This window comes from Eulemur rufifrons, chromosome 20 (genome assembly GCF_041146395.1).
Source record: "Eulemur rufifrons isolate Redbay chromosome 20, OSU_ERuf_1, whole genome shotgun sequence".
Taxonomy (NCBI): domain Eukaryota; kingdom Metazoa; phylum Chordata; class Mammalia; order Primates; family Lemuridae; genus Eulemur; species Eulemur rufifrons.
This window is the reverse complement of record NC_091002.1, coordinates 2,538,767-2,552,495: the sequence shown is the minus strand read 5'-3', so window position 1 is coordinate 2,552,495 and position 13,729 is coordinate 2,538,767. Positions and strand designations below refer to the sequence as shown.

The window sequence follows — 13,729 nt, the reverse complement described above, 5'->3', positions numbered from 1 at the left end:
GGCAGGCAGGGTGCACCTGCCCGTGAGGGTGTGAGCACCTGCCCGTGGCAGGGGGCAGGGAGCACCTGCCCGTGGGGGGGGGCAGGGAGCACCTGTCCATGGAGGGGCAGGCAGGGTGCACCTGCCCGTGAGGGTGTGAGCACCGGCCCGTGAGGGGGCGGGCAGAGCACCTGCCGCTCACACTCTTGCTGCTGGGCGGGTTCTGCCATCGCCCCTTTAGAGACAGGTCCCAGGGAGGCGACATTCTTGCCCAGGTTCACACTGAGGAGCTTGACAGAGCTAGGATGGGGGCCCAAGTTCTCCCTATTCTGCACCTGTCACAGAAATACACGGGCTCCGAACAGGCTGAGGGGGCTGGTATTTTCTGAACACCTGCGGTGCCCTGAGTATCCTAGGCACGTATAGCTGTTATCCATTTAGTCCTTGCAGAAAGCTGGGAAATGGGGAATGTTATCCCCGTTTCTCGGATAAAGGGACCAAGGCACCCAGAGAGGTGGTGCGGGCACGGGGTCTCGCAGCTGCTCGTGGGGGGCTCGGGATTCAGCCAGGGCTTGACGGCTACACAGGCCCAGCTCGTCCTGCTCGGTGTCCCGGCGGAGTGTAGAGCCGGTGACAGCCCCTACCTGTGTCTCTGGGCCACAGAGCCATCTCCCAGGCTCAACTTTGACTTTTCCCCCTTTCTTCTTTGTTACTTTGAGGCTTTCCAGAAACCCAGTGTCACGTGTGTAACTTCACCCAAGTTCGTTTCTAGATCGTGGGCTCATTTAAACTATGAACTCTGCGTCTCCATCTGTTTGTGCTGCCCTGCAAAATACCTAAGGCTGGGTAATTTATGAAGAGTAGAAATTCCTCTTCTCACAGTGCTGGGGTTGGGCAGTCCAAGACCGAGCACCTGCAGATCCAGTGTCTGGTGAGGGCTGCGCTCTGCTTCCAAGGTGGTGCCTTGTTGCTGCATCCTAGGGAGGGAGGACACTGTGTCCCCGTGTGGCAGGAGGGATGGAAGGGCAAAGGGCTTAGCTAGCTCCCCCAGGCCCTTTTGTGAGACACTAATCCCATCCTTGAGGGCAGAGCCCCATGGCCTGATCATCCCCAGGAGGCCCCTGGGCTGTTGCATGTGGGGTCAAGTTTCAGCGTGAATTTTGGAGGGACACAGACAGTCAGATGTATGGATGGGTCCCCTGACCATGCCCTGGAAGAGCAAGGCTGAGCTTTAGGGACTCAAATGGCCAAGGGACGCTCTGGGCCTTTCTGCCTCACCATCTCCCCTGTGTCTTTGCGCACTAACACGCCTTCTGCTCGCAGAGGGCGACATGCCGCTGCAGCCTGAGTTTACGGCCTTCCAGCATCCAAGTCCAGGCGTGGCTGTGCCCAGTGCTTCTGTCTCTGCCTCTCCCAGCTTTGCTACGTGAAGTCCCAGGGAGGGCTCGGCGGGCGGCCAGGCATGCCCACCCTGTCCCTGGAGCAGTGGTCGTGACTCGTGTCTTCTCAGCGCAGAACATTTCCATGCCCGGCTCGTTCTGTCCTCACAACCCCCTTTGCCGCAGGTGTCACTGTGACCCTCGCTTTGCAGATGAGGAAACTGAAGCGTGGAGAGAAGTGAGGACGTGGCCCAGGGCCTCGGTCTGTGCCGTGGGGAGAGTCTATACTTTCTTTAACTTGTTATTCTGAAACCATTTTCGACTCACAGGGAGCTGCAAAGCTGGCGTGCAGAGTGGCAGCGCCCGCGTGCGTCAGCCGGGTTCCCGGCGGTTGCTGCCGTGCAGCCCTAAACCGGGCAGCTGGCGTCAATCTGAAGCGTGTGTGTGGTTCTACGTCACTTTGTCCCACGTGGATTGGTGTGAGCAGCACCATCACCACTGCCAAGACACAGAGCTAGGCCACCACACAAACCCTCCCTGTGCTGCCCCTTCTGGTCACACTCGCCTCTGCCGTCCCCTCTCCAGCTCTAACTCTTGTCACGTCTGGGTTGTTACGTGCATGGGATCCTCCGGCACGTGACCTTTGGAGAGTGGCTGCCTCCGCCTAGCCTAGGGCCCTCGAGGTCCGTCCTGTGTTTGCTTTTGGTGGCCGAGTGGTTTTCCACGCGAGGATTGCAGCAATGTCTTTAATGGCCCCCTGGTCTAGGGACACCTCAGTTGTTTCCAGAGCCTGACTGTCCCCCAAAGCCGCATGGCCTCCGGGAATGGGGGCAGAAGGAGAAAGGTTGCACCGCGAGTGGCCCTGCTGCAGGGCCGGCCTTTGCTGCTGTGATCTGGGCGCTGCCCAGGGACTGCAGAGGCGGCGCAAGGGGTGGATGGAGCCTTTGGAAATGTCGTGGGGAGCCGAGGTTGCTGACCACACGGACGCTTCTGACAGCTCTGCAAGTTCAGGAACATGTTTTCCAGATGGAGCTACTAAAATATTAATCACCCCAGGACAAAATGTCCTAAGACTGTAATAAATTAAAAAATTGTTGTTCATCAAGTTCAGGAGCAGCGAGGGTCTGAGCTCCCTCCTCTGTTTCCTGTAGGAGCTGAGGCTGGCGTCTTACCTCTCGAGGATGACGATGGTGCCCGCGGCCACGCTGCGCCGGCTCCTGAGTGTGGTGCTGCCCACGGCCTCGCAGTCCCAGCTGCTGGCCCTGCTGGAGTCGGTCAGCGAGAAGCCTCCGGACCACGCTGCCGAGAACGAGGGCAGCGTGGAGCAGGCCGACGCGGGCAGGAGGAGGTGAGAGCGTGGAGGGGCCGCCCGTGGGGGACAAGGGGCCTGACCCGCAGGGAACCCGCCGGGGAAGAAGCAGGCTCACGTGCCTCCCCAGCACCGCCTCCCTGTCCAGGGGGTCGCTGTGAATCCCTGAAGTCATGAGAGGACCAGGTTTTTTGTCCATACTTTCTAACTTTGTCACAATTTATTTTTCAAGTACAATCTTAACAAAGTAAGTTTCCCCAGGGCCATAAATAGGTCATACGCACCCATTAAAGAAAATGTAAAAATGCATAAAACGAAAAAAATATCCATGGTTCTACACCTGGGGAAAAATGTTAGCATTTTGTTACATTTCTTCCACCAGAATGTTTTTTTGTTTGTTTGTTTGTGGAGACAGTCTCGCTCTGTTGCCCAGGCTAGAGTGCCGTGGCGTCAGCCTAGCTCACAGCAACCTCAAACTCCTGGGCTCAAGGGATCCTCCTGCCTCAGCCTCCCGAGTAGCTGGGAATACAGGCATGCGCCAACATGCCCAGCTAATTTTTTCTATATATTTTTAGTTGTCCAGCTAATTTCTTTCTATTTTTAGTCGAGACGGGGTCTTGCTCTTGCTCAGGCTGGTCTTGAACTCCTGAGCTCAAACGATTTGCCCGCCTCGGCCTCCCAGAGTGCTAGGATTACAGGCGTGAGCCTCCATGCCCGGCCCAGAGTGTGTTTTTATGCTGAGTTTTGTGAGTGTATTGTGTGTGTGGTGTTGGTGTGTGTGCAGGGGGCATGCGTGTATTTGTGTGTTGGTGTGCAAATGTGTGGGTGTTGTGTATGTAGCCGGGCATATTTCTGTGTGTGAGTGTGTAGTGAGCATGCAGTGTATGTAGCCTGACACTCGACTTTGTGGAACCTTATAGCAGAAGCAGGTTTGCTTATCTAGTACGTTTCAGCTCTCATCCATGTGCAGACATCTTCCTGTATAATTCTTATCCCATTACTTAGACTGTATTTCCTGTTCTTTTTATTAACTTAAAATTCATACTTCCCACTGTTACTGGGAACCCTTAATAGATATTATTTGCAACAGCTCCCAGTACTGCACAGAGGGGTACACTCTAGTGTATGTATTCTACAGTGGCCAGAACCGTTACGCAGGTACTGGACATTCAGTTGGGGGCCATTTTTCCCTCAATTATGGATAACTCTGCATAGGTGCTTTCATTATGTTCAGGTGTGCGTTGGGTTGGTAAAGGCTCTTCATCAGGAAAGGCAGGAAGCTGGGTGTGGAGTGAGGCGGGTTTGAGAACGGTGGCAGTGCCACCGAGAATGGGGCAGCCTGGGGACAAGGCAGCGAGGAGCCATGGCCAGATTGAGTGCTGAGCACCAAGCCGTGGTGCCACAGCCAGGCCCCAGCCGGGACCGGAGGAGGCCAGATGGGCGTCGGGGAGCAGTGAGCCTTGGAACAGCCCGATTCTGTGGACATTGTCATTCCCCAGGAAGGGGCAGTGTCTCTTCGTCGGAGCTGTAGAGGGGTCTCTTGACTCAAAAAGCAAGCAGCATTGTCACGGGTGAACAGAGGAGGGCTGGGCTGGGGGTGGGGAGGGAAAAAGGAAATAGCTGTAGGGGGACAGAAGGTGGGGGGTGGGGGGGTGGAAGGGCCTTCAACTGCCCAGTCAGATAGTGGGATGTGAGCTGTCAGAAGGTGGGCGTGGTCGGAGGGCTGGGTGTGGGCGTGGCCAGGGGGTTGAGCATAGGCGTGGTCAGAAGGCTGGGTGTGCTGGCGTGGGTGAGCTCAGAGACCTGCATTTCACAGACTGATTTTTTCCAGTCCACCTACTGCCTGGGAGGACATGCAATGGCAAGTATTCAAGGTGACCCTGGAGTGGGTGGCCTCACAGGGAGGTCACCTCTGCCTGAGGGTCACCCATGAGGACCTTGTTTGGGGGCTACCACTTCAGCCAGTTGAGTCTGAGGGGTGGGCAGGCTGAGCTGGGACAAGGCCAGAGGACTCAGGGTAGCTGTCCCCATGGGCGTGACCATGCTCATCCTTTGCCAGCCTCATGGCCAAGCAGACTGATGACTTCTGGAGTCCCAGGCCACGTGCCCTGGTCTCTGAGGGCAGGGCAGTCACTACGGCTGTGTGCCAAGCTCCTGGTGCCTGGTCATCAGGTCAGTTAAGCATCTGGGTTTCAAGCAATGCAAACTGAGTAACCTCTGCACGGGCAGGGGGTACCAAGGGGCACATCGAGTCCGGGGAAGAGCCCCAGCAAGGTGGGGCCAGGGCGGCAGGGCCGTCCTCTCTGGGCGCTGCCATCAGAGGACCATCCTTCTCTGCTCAGGAGGTAACTCCTGGGAGACAGCCTGCCTCGCCCAGGGTGAAGGCGGTTCCGTCTCCACCACCGGCTGTGCGGGTGTGCACTGCCCAGGCAGAGCAGGGAGCTTGCCAAGGCAGGACTCTCAGTTCTGGGCTGTCCCTTACTGTTGTGACTTGCACCCTTCTAATCTCCCTGCAGCACTCCCAAGGACCCTCTCCTTCAGTTTAGGACCAAGCCCCTTCATGTGGCCTCAGCGCTCCCTGCCTAAGGCTTAGCCCACCTTCCAGATTTCCTCTGTGCTTTCTCAGCTTCTCTATTCGTATATTCGTAAAATACTACACTGTAGACAGCCTTCCTCCGTCCAACTGATGTCATTTGCCACCCGTCCCTGATGCCCTGGACTGTGGACCCCTTGAGGGCAGAGGCTGCATCTTGCCCAGGCCCAAGAAGATGCGTGGTCTGTGCAGAGAATGGGTAAAAGAACAAACGGTGAACACCTCTCGCACTCTCGGTCACGTGGAGGGATTGCTAATCCCTGGACGATGCTGTTCCTTCTGAAATCATGAGCTCTCCCTCTTGCCTTCAGGAAACACCAGGACTGGTGGCAAGCCTTGGACAGCAAGCTGCGCGGAGATCTGGTGAGCAGAGGATTAGAAAGGATGCTCTGGGCGCGCAAGAGGAAGGAGAGGTAATGCCAGGCACCTGCCCAGGCGGCGGGGGGGGGGGGGAGCCACGCTGCCTGCCCGCCACGGGGAAGGGGAGGGTTGCTTCCCGCAGACAGCAGTTCTTCCCTGCGCGCTGCGCTCTTTCTCCAGTGGGCTTGGTTTAGAAGCTGAGATAAGCCTGTAGCTAGCAGTGGAAGGATGTTCTCTAAACATTGATTAGCATCTTAATTACTGTATTTATTTTGGCTAATGGCTATTTTGAATGGTTATAATTAGAAGAAGAATTCCTTATGGCTGCTCAGACTTTCCTGTTCGCAAAACCCTTCCATGTCTTGTTGCACTGCGCCTTCCAGAAAGCAGACAGGATCAAACGGAAGCGGAGGGAGGTCAGACTCAAGGCCCCAGGCCTGCTGCCGTAAACAGTGGCCGTGGGGCTCAGGTCCCTCTGATTCCCTCTGTATTTCCCCAAACTCCCGGGCTTGTGCTCTTTGCACTCCCCAACTCTGCTGTCTTTTGACCGTGGTCATTGCACACCTGAGAACAGAGGGAAGGAAGGGGCATAGTGGTTTTGAGGGCTACAAACCGTGGCCAAGTGTCTCCTATGATTCCCACGAGAGAAGATTTAGAAAAAGAAGCATCATGAGGTAGATTCATAAGCAGTTAAAAGGTGATGTCCACGGTGTGCTCTGGAAATAGTGGCTGTCCACGGGACACGGGAGGTGTCTGCCTGAGCCCTGCTCCTCCCACCATTTCTCAGAGCCAAGCCGAAGGCGCTGAGACCAAGCTTCATGGATTGCCCACGACGAAAGGCGTGGAGCCTTTTACTTGGCTGATGTCGCAGTGTGGTCCCGGGGAAGTTAGATCGGGTATTGACTAAGGGAAGCACCTTCAAGCTTAGGTGAAGAAAACCGAACGCAGCTGTGTAACTGCAGAGTGTCCTGCAAGGGGCACTGCTAGGCTGTGCCTGTAGAAGTGGATGGGTCTGGATCTAGGGCCGCGGTGGTCCCGTTGTCCTGGCTCATTGTGCTAGCTGTCACTCTGCCTGGAAGCACCGGGCACCTACTGTGGCAGGAGGAGACACTAGATCAGAGAGAGCTGGGCTCAAATCCTCGCTCAGAGCCACCAGCTGCAAGGGCAGCAGTTAGTGGTGACAGCTGTGGAGCTGAATCTGCCACGTCCCTTCAGGGAGGGCCAGCAAGCCTGCCAGTGACGTCCAACGGGTAGTCCCAGTGACGTGGCCTTGTCCTGTGCTACTTGGGCAGGGAGAGAGCCCCGCGGCTGGATGGGGCTCTCCGTGGTAGTCACAGCCATTACCAAGAGCAGCCAGGGATTCCAGGGAGGAGCCACCCCTGGCCAGCATCCCAGGAGTCCTTTCCTGGGACGTTCCCAAGCTCGCTACGTATGTCAAACACATTTCGCCCAACCTAACTTGATTTCTAACCAGGTTTCACCAACCTGCTTTTAGTGTAAGACCCACGGGGCAGACTCATAAATGTTTACCAGTTGGCTGGTGGGGAGAGGGGCGGGAGTTCTGATCTATAGCATTTGCCGATTTCTACAGTGTAAATACTCCTGCTGTGGCTAATTTCTAACAACCTGATGACAACGGGCTTGCAAAGCTCCTGAAAACTTAGCAGCCGCGAGCCGGCAGGAGTAGACTGCAGCACGCTGCTGCCACGGGCTTAGCCAACTGCACGGCAATCTGGTGACCAAAGGGGAAATAACTTCTCTTTAAAACGGTGCTTGGTTGGGGACTTCAGGCCCAGAGAGGGATTTTCCTGGAAAACCATCAGAACACTCAAGAGAGTCAGTTGCCAAAAATGTTGAATTTGATCTTGTGTTCTTTCTTTAGCATATTAAAGAAGACATGTCTCCCCCTCAGAGAGAGGATGATATTCTCTGGAAAAGGACGCTGGCCACAGCTGTCACTGGAGCCCCTTGGCGAACTGGCCCCTGTACCTCTTGTAGGGGCAGAAACGACTCATGTATTAAACACAGGCGAAAAGCTCTTTATCTTCAGAAATCGGAAGGAGCCGGAGATCTCACTGCACATTCCTCCCAGGAAAAAGAAGAACTTTCTAAATGCCAAAAAGGCCACTAGGGCCTCGGGCATGGACTAGCCCCAGGGAAAGTTCCGCGGGAGCATCTGAAGACAGAAAGATTTATTTTCGCTGGCCCATAGTGTCTGTGTGTTTGTGGTGTACAGGTTGCAGATACGAACTGCACATGCAGAAGGCGCAGCCACCCCGACACAGCTGACTTTCAGGGACTCACCGAATCTGGTCTCGTGAATTTCCGGGTGGCCCACTCTGTTCCACATCACGGGGACGTGGACACTCATTCCTTCCACTCCCACCTTACTGAGGCCCTGGAGGGGACCCTCCGCCCTCGATTCCCATCTTGCGGTCGGGCTGCATGGTACATGGGCTGTACGTGTCGAAGGCAGGTTCTCCGTTCTTACTTTTTGTATTTATTGCATATTCCATTTTTATTAAGGGGACTCTTAAAAATAAATATATGTTACACAAAGCTCTTCATGCTGGAACCCACTTTTGTTTTACTTAGTAAGAACCATTTGTTTTTAGTTACTTCTTGTGTTTTGGCACAACACACATGTGGCGTTCAGCAGCGAGATTTGCCCTCTGTCACTCCAGTTGCCAAGAAATGCTCCCGCCCCTGGGGTGATTTTTCCCGTTGTGCCAATGAGGATGTTCAGTGGTTTAAAAAGCCGAAGTGATGTTTGCAAGATCATGAAGCTGTTATAATGAGCAGTGAAATCAGGATTCACACCTGACAGCACCACAGCCCTGTCCCTCCTTCTGGCCCTGGCCAGTGCACACGTGGCCGCCCTCACGCCTTGGCCGGCAGACACACTGCACCGAGTCCCAGGTTCGCCAACTGCGGGATGTCCCCGCCCTTTCCGCCCCTGCAGCAGCGGGCGGGCCAGTGATGTCTCACTGGGCTGGGCCACATCACCCTGTGGGCGTTTCTGAGCCAGGCAGAGTTCAGCTGCGATGGGTCTTTCCGGAGGGGAGGAAATCGTTAGGGAGTCCTGTCACCAGGGACGGGGAGAAAAGGGACTGAGGGCTGCTGCTAAACCCGCTTCTCAGTGATCCCTCACGCCCCACCCAGGTGGGTGTCCCTACTCCCATCTTGCAGCCGGTGAAGCTGACACTCGGAGAGCTTAAGGGATTTGCCTGCAGTCACACCAATCACACCACCTGCACGGGGAACCCTGGTCTCTAACTCTAACACGCTTACCTGCCGTGGACGCCCATTTCCACTGGCAACCCGAAGACCACGTCTCCTTTGCAGTTCCCGTCAGCAGGCACCGAGTATCACGCTGGGACCTCGGCGAGCCGATGGCTTCCTCGGGGCAGCTGTGCACCGTCACAATGAGCTGGCCCTCGGCCACACTGCGCACTAGCGGGTGCTCAGGAGTCAGCAGCTGGAGCACAGAGGAGAGTCGATGTGGCCAGTTTTCCCATCAGAAAGCCCAGTGGGCCCTTCTGGTTGTTAATTTAATTATTGTTAGTATTATGGGTACATAACAGTACAACTGCCTTTATAGGGCACAAGTGATGTTTTGATACAGGCACACAATGTGAATTAATCAAATCAGAGTGATGGGGGTATCCATGACCTCAGGCATTTATCATTTCTCTGTGTTAGGAACATTCCAGTTCCACTCTTTTAGTTACTTTAAAGTATACCCTGACTTGGTGTTGAATACAGTCACTTTGTTGTGCTATCAAATATTGTTCATTCTATCTACATATCTAAATATATTTTTGTACACATTACCCACCCCCACTCTATCCCTGCTCCCCGCTACCCTTCCCAGCCTCTGGTAACTGTCATTCTGTCAACTGTCAGACTGTCTGTCTCCATGAGATTAACTGTTTTAATATTTAACTCACACATATGAGTGAGAACGTGCAAGATTTGTCTTTCTGTGCTTGGCTTATTTCACTTCACATAATGTTCTCCAGTTCCATCTGTGTTGATGTAAATGGCAGGATTTCATTCTTTTTGTGGCTATATAATATTCTGTTGTGTATATGAACCACAATTTCTTTATCCATTCATCTGTTGGTGGACACTTAGGTTGATTCCAAATCGTGGCTATAGTGAATAGTGCTGCAATAACCGTGGGAGTCCAGATATCTTTACAATACACTGATTTCTCCTCCTTTGGATGTTATACCCAGCAGTGAGATCACTGGATCATAGGGTAGCTCTATTTTCAGTTTTCTGAGGAAACTCCATGCGTTCTCCGTAGTGGTTACACTAATTTACATTCCCACCAACAATTTACGAAAGCTTCCTCTTTCTCCACGTCCTAACCAGCAATCATTATCGCCTGTCTTTTGGATAAAAGCCATTTTAACTGGGGAGAGGTGATATCTCATTGTAGTTTTGATTTGCATTTCTCTGATGAATAATGATATTGAACATTTTTTCATGTTATCATGTTGGCCATTTGTATGTCTTCTTTTAAGAAATGTCTATTCACATCCTTTGCCCATTTTTAATCAGGTTATTTGATTTTTTCCTATTAGTTGTTGGAGCTTCTTATATATTCTAATTATTAATCCCTAGTTTGCAGGTGTTTTCTCCCATTCTGTGGGTTGTCTCTTCCCTTTGTTAATTGTTTCCTTTGCTGTGCAGAAGGTTTTTAGCTTGATGTGGCCCCTTTGTCCAATTTTGCTTGGTTGCCTGTGCTTTGGGGTATTACCCAGGAAGTCCTTGCCCAAATCAATGTCCTGAGGCATTTCCCCAATGTTTTCTTTTACAGTTTCGTAGTCTCAGGTCTCAGATTCAAGTCTTTAATACATTTTTATTTGATTTTTATATATGGCAAGTGATAAGGATCTAGTTTCATTTTTCTTCATATGGACATCCAGCTTTCCCAGCATGGTTTGTTGAAGAGACTGTCCTTTCCCCACTGCATGTTCTTGGCACCTTTGTCAAGAAGATAAGTTCACTGTAGATGTATGGATTTATTTCTGGGTTCTCTCTCCTGTCCCATGGGTCTATGTGTCTGTTTTTATGCCAGTACCATGCTGTTTTGTTTACTACAGCTCTGCGATATAATTTGAAGTCAGATAATGTGATTCCTCCAGTTTTGTTCGTTTGCTCAGGATAGCTTTGTCTATTCTGGGTCTTTTGTGGTTCCATGTAAATTTCAGGACTCTTTTTTCTATTTCTGTGAAGAATGTCATTGGTATTTTGATGGAGATGGCACTGAATCTGTAGATCACTTTGAGTAGTACGGGCATTTTAACAATATTGATTCTTCCAATCCACAGCATGGAATATCTTTCCATTTTTGTGTGTCCTCTTCATTTTCTTTCATCAGTGTTTTATAGTTTGCATTATAGAGGTCTCTTACTTCTTTGGTTCAGTTTATTCCTAGGTATTTTATTTTATTTGTAGCTATTGTAAATGGGATCACTTTCTTGGTTTCTTTTTCAGATTGTTTACAGTTGGCATGTAGAAATGCTATTGATTTTTGTATATTGATGTTGTATCCTGCAGCTTTACTGAATTTGTTGATTAGTTCTAATTGTTTTTTGTGTAGTCTTTAGCTTTCTCTAGATACAAGACCATATTAGTGTGCAAACAAGGATAATTGAACTTCTTCCTTTCCAGTTTGGATGCCCTTTATTTCCATCTCCTATCTGATTGTGCTAGCTATTACTTCTGATACTATGTTGAATAACAGTGTTGAGAGTGGGCATCCTTGTCTTGTTCCAGATCTTAGAGGAAAGGCTTTCAGCTCTTCTCCATTCAGTAGCTGTGGGTCTGTCATACATGGCTTTCATCGTGTTGAGGTAAGTTCCTTCTATGCCCAGTTTTTTGAGTTTTTATCATGAAGGGATGTTGAGTTTTATTGAATACATTTTCAGCATCAATTGAAATGATCACATGGTTTTTGTCCTTCGTTTTGTTGATATGATGTATCACTTTGATTTGTGAATGTTGAACCATCCTTGCATCCCTGCAATGAATCCCACTTGATCATGATGAATAATCTTTTTAATGTATTGGTGAATTTGGTTTGCTAGTATTTTGTTGAGGAGTTTTGCATCTATATTCATTAGAGATATTGGCATATAGTTTTCTTTTGAGGTACATCTTCATTGGAAGGCTGACTGAATAGGGTAAGTAGGATTGGTATTAATTCTTCTTTGAATGCTCAGTAGAATTCAGCAGTGAAGCCATCGGGTCCTGGGCTTTTCTTTGATGGGAGACTTTTTATCATTTCTTCTCTCTAGTTATTTGTTATTGATTTCTTCAGGTTTTGGATTTCTCCCTGGTTCAGTCTTGGTAGCTGTATGTGTCTGGGAGTTTATCCATTTCTTCAAGGTTTTCCAAGTTATTGGTGTATAGTTGCCCATAGTAGTCTCTAATGAGCAGTATCAGTTGTAATGTCTCCTTGTTCATCTCTGATTTTATTTATTTGGGTCTTCTGTCTTTTTTTCCTTAATTAGTCTGGCTGAAGGTATGTAAATTTTGTTTATCTTTTCAAAAAACCAATTTTTCATTTCGTTGATCTTTTGTAATTTTTTTTATTTAAATGACATCTATTTCTTCGCTGATCTTTATTATTTTTTTCTACTGATTTTTAGTTTGTTTTGCTTTTGTTCTGAGCCTCATTTTCTTCATCAATAAAATGATGATGAGAATCCTTTGTTGTAAGGAGTAGATGCAACCAGATCTGTAAAATGCTTGGTGGGGTAGGCTCACCATATCTGTGCCCTCTGCCCCTCAAAGGTGACCGTCTGCCCTTCTGATCATTTGCTGCTTCTACAGGGCTCTGCTAGAATTATGCATGGGTGAAAGTAGATTGCACATAAGGATTTCAAAAAAAGCTCAGAATTATAGGCTGAAGGCTGATTGAAGAGGCTATCTGCAACAACAGGAGGTGCCCACACTGCTCAAAATCCAGCATTTTAACCTAATGGTAACTCCCGGTGTTAATAGACAGGGAAAGACTAACTACTGATTTACCTTTTATAAACTCAAAACACCAAGATGTGCTGCAGGAAGCCTGTCTTTCTAGAATCAGATAGATTGGGTCTAAATACTGGCTCTACAACTTTTGAGCAAGTCATTTTACCACTCTTAACTTCAGCCTCTTCATCTGTAAAACAAGGGTCCTAATACCTTCTATAGAGTAGGGATGTAGCAAAGAGTGAAGATACTGGATATTTTGTCTATGGTGCGACAAAATGTTGGTGTGCAATAAAGGTAGCTTCTGTTTCTATTGTATTTTAATGTATTCACAAAATCAAACTATGCTGTTCCTTCCATTCCTGTTGCCACTCTGGGTGAAGGCGGTTTTCTCGAAGGGCGGCATCTGCTGCAGTACATGGAGGCCTGCTCATGAGAGAGAAGCTCCGGGAAGCGTGAATAGAAAGCATTTGAGTTCAAGTTTAGGCTCTATTACTTACAGGATGGGGAGGTTAAAATTGCTAAGCCTCTCTGAAGCTATGCATTCTGTCTTCCAAGAGTTTGGTGTAGTTGCGTTGACAGCCACAAAAATAAATGATTGTTAAGTTCAAGCGATAAAACAGACGTGTGAAAATTCTGCTGTGGCAATTCAGGTATGAGATCAAACTTGGCAGGGGATATTTGGGACAGCTTTATGTTTGTGGCCCCTAAGTCTTCACCCTGGACTTCTTCGGAGGCCCTTATCACTTACGTCTGCAGCTTGCCAGACACCTCTGGATGCCTCATAGCTGCCTCAGCCTCAGCATGGCCCATGCTGATGGCATCAGCTTCTCCTATAAAGCCCATTCCAGTATGGCTGTGCCCTCCCTGAGTGGGCAGCTCCAAGCCAGAAACCAGTCAGCCACCCTAGCCATGTCTAGCCGGACTGTGACCCAGCCAACACAGGCACATTTTCTCAGGACCTCTCAAGGCCACGTGCTCCGGGCCGGTCACACACATTGACTCTTTCAATTATATACAGAGTTTGGGTTTCTTTCCATTAACAAGGAAAGGGAGTGAGGAGATCAATTCTGCTATTGCCCTGTGTCATTGCTACTCTGGTCTCCTTTGCCAACAGCA

The 13,729-nt window shown here is 50.2% G+C and overlaps 1 protein-coding gene across 1 annotated transcript in view; it reads left to right on the top strand.

Annotated features, from left to right (window-relative positions):
- The window catches only part of EVC2 (EvC ciliary complex subunit 2), a 128,466-nt gene extending 120,443 nt beyond the window's left edge, over window positions 1–8,023 (top strand). Inside the window, exons 20-22 of the mRNA XM_069495558.1 lie at window positions 2,510–2,706; window positions 5,572–5,673; window positions 7,503–8,023. Coding sequence (XP_069351659.1) covers window positions 2,510–2,706; window positions 5,572–5,673; window positions 7,503–7,770 — 567 coding nt within the window. The 3' untranslated portion in view covers window positions 7,771–8,023. The remainder of the gene's footprint in view (window positions 1–2,509; window positions 2,707–5,571; window positions 5,674–7,502) is intronic.
- The last annotated feature ends 5,706 nt before the right edge of the window (window positions 8,024–13,729 follow it).